At 46.3% G+C, this 7,855-nt stretch overlaps 1 protein-coding gene across 2 annotated transcripts; it reads left to right on the plus strand.

Moving 5' to 3' along the window:
* Positions 1-650: 650 nt before the first annotated feature.
* Positions 651-7,585, plus strand: NFATC2IP (nuclear factor of activated T cells 2 interacting protein). Of its 2 annotated transcripts, none has more exons than XM_060255927.1 (8): positions 651-752; positions 844-963; positions 1,842-1,987; positions 2,079-2,150; positions 2,943-3,117; positions 4,608-4,752; positions 5,462-5,568; positions 6,542-7,585. In XM_060255927.1, exons 1-8 carry the CDS (start codon positions 738-740, stop codon positions 6,698-6,700), a joined length of 939 nt encoding a protein of 312 aa, XP_060111910.1. In that variant the 5' UTR covers positions 651-737; the 3' UTR covers positions 6,701-7,585. The 2 variants fall into 2 exon arrangements, with proteins under 2 accessions (XP_060111910.1, XP_060111911.1); XM_060255928.1 differs by having other exon boundaries at positions 730-749.
* Positions 7,586-7,855: the final 270 nt, after the last annotated feature.

A 7,855-nucleotide genomic window follows, 5' to 3' on the forward strand; every position in this document is an offset into this window, starting at 1 on the left:
AAAGTTTGAGGACCCCTGCACTAGACCTTTAATCCTGAATTAATCCTGCCCCCAAACTTACATTCTACACTAAAATCATACAATCATAGAGTTTGTTTCTCTGATTCTAGTGTAGAATGTCAGTTTGGGGACAGAGCTAAACCAGGATTAAAGGTCTAGTGCGAAAATGCTTAGCAGCATTAACCCGTTACAGTCAGGCCTCGGATTCAGTGGGAGCTCACAGGAGCGCAGCTCCTGAACCTTTCTGAGAGTTCCACCTCCTTGTCCATTGAATAGTAGGTGCAGCTGCATAACAATCCCTGGATGAGCTCCTCCACCTATTTTTCTACAAAATGACCCCTGGTCATTTTGAAATGAAATCGGAGGCGAGAGGTACCATAAAAACTAACATTTTCCTCCCAAGCATGAGCTTTCCCTAGTCGCCGGAACTTCACCAGATGCCGTGCCTCACGAAAGCTTACGCTGCTGCAAAAACTTTTGTTAGTCTTCTGAGGTGCCGACGGACTCCGCTTCCATTTCCCCGACCAGCTTTCCGAAACGCTTCAACCTGGCACACGGGTGGACTTGAAAGAAAGAAAACTACACTCCCCGGGATTCCTTGCGCGCCCCGCCCGAATAGCTCCTTCTGGGCGAACTTTTCCTTTGTACCGGGACACGGGGTGGGGCGGAGCCCGATCGGAAGGCGGGTGGGCGGATTTAAGAGAATATTGAAACCAATTAGGAGAAGCGCGTTTGCCATGGCGGAGGTGGTGGTAAAGAGGGAAGGGCCTGAGGGGTGGGGGACGGAAACGGGAAAGGTATTTTGGTGGCCCCTCGTTAACCGCTCTCCGCTCTGCTCCCTAGTTGGATTCGTGCTCCAGCAGTGACTCGGAGCCAGAGGGACCCCCCAAGAAGCGCCTCCCCAAGCGCCGCCGCCTCTGCCCGGACACTGCAGTCCTGGCCGTCCCGGTCTACTCCAATAAGGTGCGTGGAACCCACAAAGCCCCCAGAGTATCGTTTACTTCCAGTGCCCCTTATAGAGTGATTTGAAGAGCCGTGTTCGTCTGCGGCTACTGCAGCCAACATTTAAAAAATCAACCCAGGCATGCATCCCGCCGTGCCTTTCAAGGCGTGACACTTAAAAATAATAATAATAACAACACTAAACCTGTGCATTTTTGGTCAGAAGAAAGCCCTGCAGTTTTCAGTTGAGTTTACTCCCGTGTAGTTGTCAACTCCAGAGGGATTTTCCTGGAGATCTGGGCTGGAGCCTCCACAGGATGTAATTTACGGAGGGGAGGGAGCTAAACAGGGAATGTGACACCACAGAGATCACCCTCTTAAGCCGCAGTGTTCTTCAAAGAAACTGATCTCTTTGATCTGGAGAGGAATTGTAATTCCAGCAGGTATCCAGGCCTCACCTGGAGGCTGGCAACCCAAGTACATAGGATTGCAACCTTTTTAGGACAAACTGTAATGAACTGTAACCTGCTTTGTCAGATGGAGGCATATGCTATAATAAAAGGTGCTGGGCTGTTAGTACCCGAATGCATGTAATTTGGAATTGCCCTTGTCTCAAAGAGTGCCACAGAGTTTCCCGATTTCTCCCATCCCTTGTGGTACAGTAAAACAGGTTGCCCTTCTTTTTACCATGCTGCTTTTTGCGATTTTGACCCAGAAACACTCTCTGACCACTCTGGTGTCTGCTGAGCTGAAGAGATTTAGCTTTTCAGCCCCACAGTGAAGGAATCACCTCCTTGCTGCTCCCTTGTCTATTCTAGTGGCCAGCTCTGCCTGTTTGTTGCCCATCTTGAAGGAATCTTAGTACCCTGAGTTTTTTCCTCTGCCACTACCCCACACAGGTTCAGAACAGCCTCCAGCTTTTCCCTGAATCTCTGAAGCTGCCGGTTCAAGGCCTGCTAGTGTCCTCTGGGCCCCAGGGTGCATCTGATGTGGAGGAGGAGAAAGCAGAATTAGTGGCAGTGTCCCCCACAGAAGAAGAAAAAAGGTTGGGTTCCTTCTCTTCCCCACTCCTCCTGTCCACTTACCTGCAGCCCCCAGTTAACAACCATCCATAATCTGTGTATTCCCTTCAACAGGTGTCAACTTTCGCCATCGTCACCATCCCCTCCGCCTTCCCCACGGCCACGGAGACGGTGCCATGGAGCCCAGTAAGAGGCTGGGGTCCTTCAGAAGGGGAGGGGGGTTACATGGACTTCTGGGAAAGGGGGGGAAAGAGGGGAACCCCCAAGATTGTTGGGATCTTCCATAGGTGGTGATTTCTATGAAGGCCTGTCCTGTGTTGGATGATCTGGGACACCTCTTGCTTGTGTGGTCTGACTTGGAAGTACTTGCTGGGGCTCATTATATGTTCAGAAGTTTTACGCTGCATTGTTCAGAAGTTTTACGCTGCATCTGGCAGTTTTACGCTGCCAGAGCCATCTGGGTCCTCTCTTGAGCTTTGTCCATGAAGTTACCGAGATTTGCTTGAAACATTGGGGGTGAGCAGGTAGGTGCTTAACAAAGTCCACAGTCTTCCTTCCCAGGACACCACTTTGCCTCATTTCCAGTAGCTTCCCAAGTACAATTCCTGTGAGGGACATTACAAAAGGCAGAAGATCCAGGATCCCTTGTAGACTCCTGGCACTGGGTTAGAGGGACATGTATTCTGAATCATCATGTAGCTCTATACTATCTTAATTGCATATAGTCTGTCCTCAGAGTAGACACACAAGGTAGGTCACAGACTGAATTTCAAAGATGGGAGAGCTTGGGCAAAGAATGATTTATTCCATGCTCTCTAGGGAGCCTGGGAACAAGAGATGGGGTTTGAATTCTGACCTTCCAGTGCTCTGACCTCTGATCTATGCAATTCAGAGCTATTTTCATTCTAGCAGGGATTATCTCAACTTTCAAATGACAGGTTTCTCACTCTGGTTTCTAATCCCCCCACCCCGGGTCAGAATTCTTGACCAGAGGCTCAGAAATCTGACATCCACCCTCTCAGCTGTCAAGAAGAGCTTACAGGATGATGGGGATGATGTGATTCTGATTGACTCGCCTGAACCCTCAGAATCCCAGGAGCTGGTCCTGAAGATCCGGTGCCGGGCTGATCTCTACAGAGTTTCTATCCAGATGGTGAGACCTACTTAGTATCCGCTCTCTTCCTCTGCGGAATCTTGCCTTTGCCATCATTCATCTCAGTTTTGCTTTCACCATTCTGAACTACGTGTTCCTCTTTCCTTCCTTATCTCTGTCACATACTCACCTCCTGTCTCTCCCATGGCGTCTTCCTTCTGCCAATAGCCCCTCTGGGCCTTCAGGAAAACATGGTTCTGTCTACCTAGAACATTTTTAATCCTATCCTGCCTCCAAAGAAGCTAAGAGAGGCATTCACATCTCTTCCTTCATTTCATTATCACCCAGCCCTGCAAGGTAGGTTAGGTTGAGAGAAAGATCCAGGGTTGCCCAGTGAGTTTAATGGGTGGGTGGGGATCTGAAACTGATGTCTCAGCTCCTCGCTGGACATTCTTGCCGCTTAGGCTTTCAGTAAGTCTGGCGGTGTGCAGTAAATACCATACTTGTGATATGATATTGTATAATGTTAATATATACAGCAAATATATTAATAGGATTAATATATATATATTTAATTTATATTTTTTAACCTTTTAATAACAATTTTTAAACAAAATAAACCAAAATATATTACAAACTTTGGGTCCATATCCTTCTATCATATATAGTGTTTTAAGTACAACTAAAACAAATCATAGATAAATATAAAGAGTTGTTTGGAATTATTTCTTCTTGAGCTAAGTATTCAAGTACTGGAAACCATACTGCAACTACCTTTGCGTCATAATTTTTCGGAGACAAAATTAAATTTGAATAAGCCAATTTCAAAAGAATAAAGTAATCCCACAGTTTCCATAACCAAAGTGGTATAGAAGGTGGCTTTTTATCTAACCGTTTTGTTGCAATAATGTTTCTTGCAATTGATAGTAATATTGATATTAGTTCACCTTTTAGGATTAATATATTAAATAACTTGTATGTTTTTGAATAAATTATATGTAACAGTAAATACAGCTAACAAACCCCAGTAACAAGCATTGAACTGATTAGGTAACAGCTGTATATGAGGTTGCCCTGACCTGAATAGTTCAGGTTCCCCAGTGTCATCAGATCTTGGAAGACAATGAGCAGAGTTGGCCCCAGTCAGCATTTCAGTGGGAGAACACCAGGATAAACCAGGTGTTCCTTCCAAGCTGTGTATGTGAGCACAGGAAGCTCATTAACCGGGAAGCCCCACTCAGCAGCAATCTGCCCACTGTTCATTTTAAGCCTGTGCCAGCAGTTGTATTCTGCTCAGGTTGTGAACTGCTCCACTCAGTAGGGGAAAAAATTTAGAGAGAACATTGGCTGCAGCCCCTTCTCCCTCAGAGAAACTTCTGGCACAGGTTTGCTGCAGTGCTTTACACACAGCTTCTGCAAAATTGTGAATGTTTGTACAAACCCATAGGGAAACTGGGAGGGTTGGGAGACATACTGATCAGGATCTTCCTGATTGGCTAGGGTTGTTCTTTGGTGCTCTGCACTCTCAAACAATGTTCATACTTTCTTAGACTGACCGCCTTCAGCGAGTGGCTGAACATATGGGACAGACGCTGAAGGTTCATCCAAGCAGAATACTCCTCCTGCTCCGGGACCGTGAACTTGCAGCTGATGCCACTCCCGGTGGGCTGGGCCTAGGGGTGGCTGATATTATTGGTAAGCTGTCAGTCTCCTTCCATCAGCCTTCTTGTTCCTCTGTCTTGATCTCCTGCTCCACTCCTGCCTTGCTCCTAAACTTCTAACACAGGCATGTCAAACATGTAGCCTGGGGGCTGAATGAGGCCCCCAAGCAACTGGCTGTGATTTGCTTCCTTCTCCCTCTCTCGTTTCCTTCTGCATAACAGCTTGCTTTGCAAGGCTTGCTCAATCGCATAGGAGCTACAGAGCAAAACCTCTATTTTCTCCATTGGCTGAGGCTTCTCCCATGGGAAGGAAGGGGGGGAGGGACAGCTTGCTTTGCCAGGCTCTCTCAATTACATAGCAAAGCTACACTTCCAAGCCTCTTTTCCTTTTTTTGGCTGAGGCTCCTCCCCTTGTGGTCCCCTGGGGAAGGAAGGAAAGAGCCAGAGCTTCCTTTGCCCAGTTCCCTGGATCCCATGGGAGAGATACAAAGAAAGCATCTTTAAGACCAACAAGTGCTAATGTTTTAAGCATGTGTTATTTTAAGTTTAAACAAAATCTGTGTGTTCTTTATGAAGTTTATATTTCTGCTACCTAATCTTAAATAGGTACACACAGGTTCCAATGCTGATCCCAACATGGCCTGACCCAACAAGGTCTCATTTATGTCAGATCTGGCCCTCCTAACAAATGAGTTTGACACCCCTGTTCTAATGCTTCCTCGTGGCCATATTTTTCCCTCCAGATTGCGTAGTGGAGGCGACTAGCAAAGAGAGTGGTGAGGTGGGAAACTTGCAGCTGCATGTGCAAGGGAAGGACAAGAGCTCCCACATGGACATCACAGTCCGCAGGGTAAGAGTATTACTCGGAGGGGGGATATTATTATTAGTAATAATAAAGATAAGCCAGTTTAGGGCGGGGGAAGGATACAAAGAAATTAACTTTTTTATCCAAAAAGTATTACAATAAAATTGTCAAGTCTAATCTCAGCAAAGTCAGTAGAGCAGCAAAACACCAGAGCAGAATCATTCATAGTAAAGGGGCTCTTCTCCTGTCTGTGTCGAACTGGGCCACCCACAGACAAGACCAGGGTGTCCGCATGTTTGGGAGTATCCCCTGATATGCAGGAAAATGTAACTTAATAAATTAACCTAAAGGAATCCCCTTCCCTCCCCCAAAAGCATCCTGATGAGGACTTGGAATATCCTTCAGGAAGCAATGAGGTGTTGGCAGCACCTGAGAGTCAGTTAAAAGAAAAAAAAATGGGAGATTGGCCTGCTGAAGGCCCTGAAGATTTGTAGAGTCCTGGAAGAGGAGATCTTGGGGTGGAGAGGAGGACTTCCCAAATGATTTCCCACATCCTATGACTTCTCATAGGCCCCCAGCTTGTAATAATTCAATCTGAAAGCAGAGGGGGGAAGTCTTTGCCTGGCACCAAAACACTAGCAGCAGCCTCTGGAGATGCAGCAGTGAATTTGAGAAGGGCTTTTTTTCTAGGTCCCACCTGCTCTCCCTCCATAGGTGATAGGACCAAGGGAAAGGCCTCTGATGCAGACTTAAGTGAAATGGGCAGGTTCTTGCAGAAGGAGGGCCTTCCAACTGAGGATATTCATTCTAATCAGCTACCTAGGAAGGTGGTGGGCTGCCCCTCCCTGGCAGTCTTTAAGCAGCGGTTGGACAAACACCTGTCAGGGACGCTCAGTGCTGATCCTGCATTGAGAAGGGGGTTGAATTCGATGGCCTGTATGGCCCCTCTCAACTCTGATTCCTCTTATGGGTTAGAAAACATTGTAGCGCTTTCTCTCTCCGTCTTGTCTCTTGGCAGAATGAGCCGTTGCGGACACTGATGAATTGCTATCGTCAGGCCCAAGGACTTGGGAGGCGCAAACTGACCTTCTACTTTGATGGGCAGCGTTTGGAAGAAAGCTGGACCCCAGAAGACATGGGGATGGAGCGTGGCGACGTCATTGAAGTGTGGAGCTAGAGAGCTCTTCTCTCTTGGGCAAAGAGGCCATGTCTCTTTGGGGTCTCCATCAGGATCCGAGCTCTGACAGACTTAAATCCATGCTACTTCTTACTTATCCCTACTTTACCTTTTGCTATTGGGGGAAGGGGGTGGAGGGACGAGGAAAAGAAATGTCACTTGGTGTGGAGGAATTGCCTACATTTTCTATCCTTTCTGGGCCACAAGAGGCAAAAGACTGGGATCTCTCTCATTTCTTTCCATCTTCCAAATATTTGGAAACCACAAATAAAGAATTGTTTAAATTGACCTAATATAGGAGCTTGGATGGGAGAGAAAGTGGTGTTTAGCAGTGGACAGATATATATTCAGAGGCCCTGATAAATCCTGTTTCAATAAACTGGATTGATCACAATCCCACAAACAGTCCAGCAAAAATTTGGTGATGGGGGTTTCAAAGCAGTTTGCAGTTGTGCTGTGCAAGCTGTGCTTAACAGACAGTGACTCCAGAATTCACAAATCATAGTTGGGAGTAAAGCTGTTCCTTGTGGCTGTCTGGCTCTGGCAAGGTTATCCTCTCTGCTGGCAGGAAACCAACAAGCTAGGCTTTGTGCATAAAATGAGGGTTACTGTTTATGTGTGGAAGCATAACTGGAGTTGGTTGCACAAACTGTCAGGACACCTAAACACAGCTGTAGTGCCCTATAGGAGTTGGGACCTTGTCAGGACATCTAAACACAGCTGTAGTGCCCTACAGGAGTTGGAATGAGGGTTAATCTTTACTGTAGTCCATGTGGTCTCAATTGATATTTTAAACCTGTCTTTTTAAAATATGTATATATACTTTTGTAATATATAAATAACTAGAAAATAAAGAAGGAAAAAAATTGCATTTCTTTAAATGAATTAGTGTAATGAGTGCAATTGTTGGTGAAAAGGGGGAATAGAAAAGGGAAAAAACACAGAACTTAATGCTTGTTATTTATTGCTGCTAGGCCAGGCTATACTGATTGTGTCAGATCTTGGAAGCTAAGCAGGGTGGGCCCTGGTAGGTACTTGGATGGAAGACCAACAAGCAAGTTCAGGGTTGCTATGCAGAGGGGAGGGGGGAAATGGCAAACTACCTTTGTTCATCTTACCTTAAGGAAATGGATAGTATCGAAATTCCACGGTCAG

This window comes from Heteronotia binoei, chromosome 15 (assembly GCF_032191835.1).
Source record: "Heteronotia binoei isolate CCM8104 ecotype False Entrance Well chromosome 15, APGP_CSIRO_Hbin_v1, whole genome shotgun sequence".
Classification (NCBI taxonomy): domain Eukaryota; kingdom Metazoa; phylum Chordata; class Lepidosauria; order Squamata; family Gekkonidae; genus Heteronotia; species Heteronotia binoei.

Coding starts and splice junctions, on each gene's coding strand:
- NFATC2IP (XM_060255927.1), top strand. Junction 3,118..4,607: donor ACAGAGTTTCTATCCAGATG/GTGAGACCTACT, acceptor ATACTTTCTTAG/ACTGACCGCCTTCAGCGAGT. Junction 4,753..5,461: donor AGGGGTGGCTGATATTATTG/GTAAGCTGTCAG, acceptor TTTTCCCTCCAG/ATTGCGTAGTGGAGGCGACT.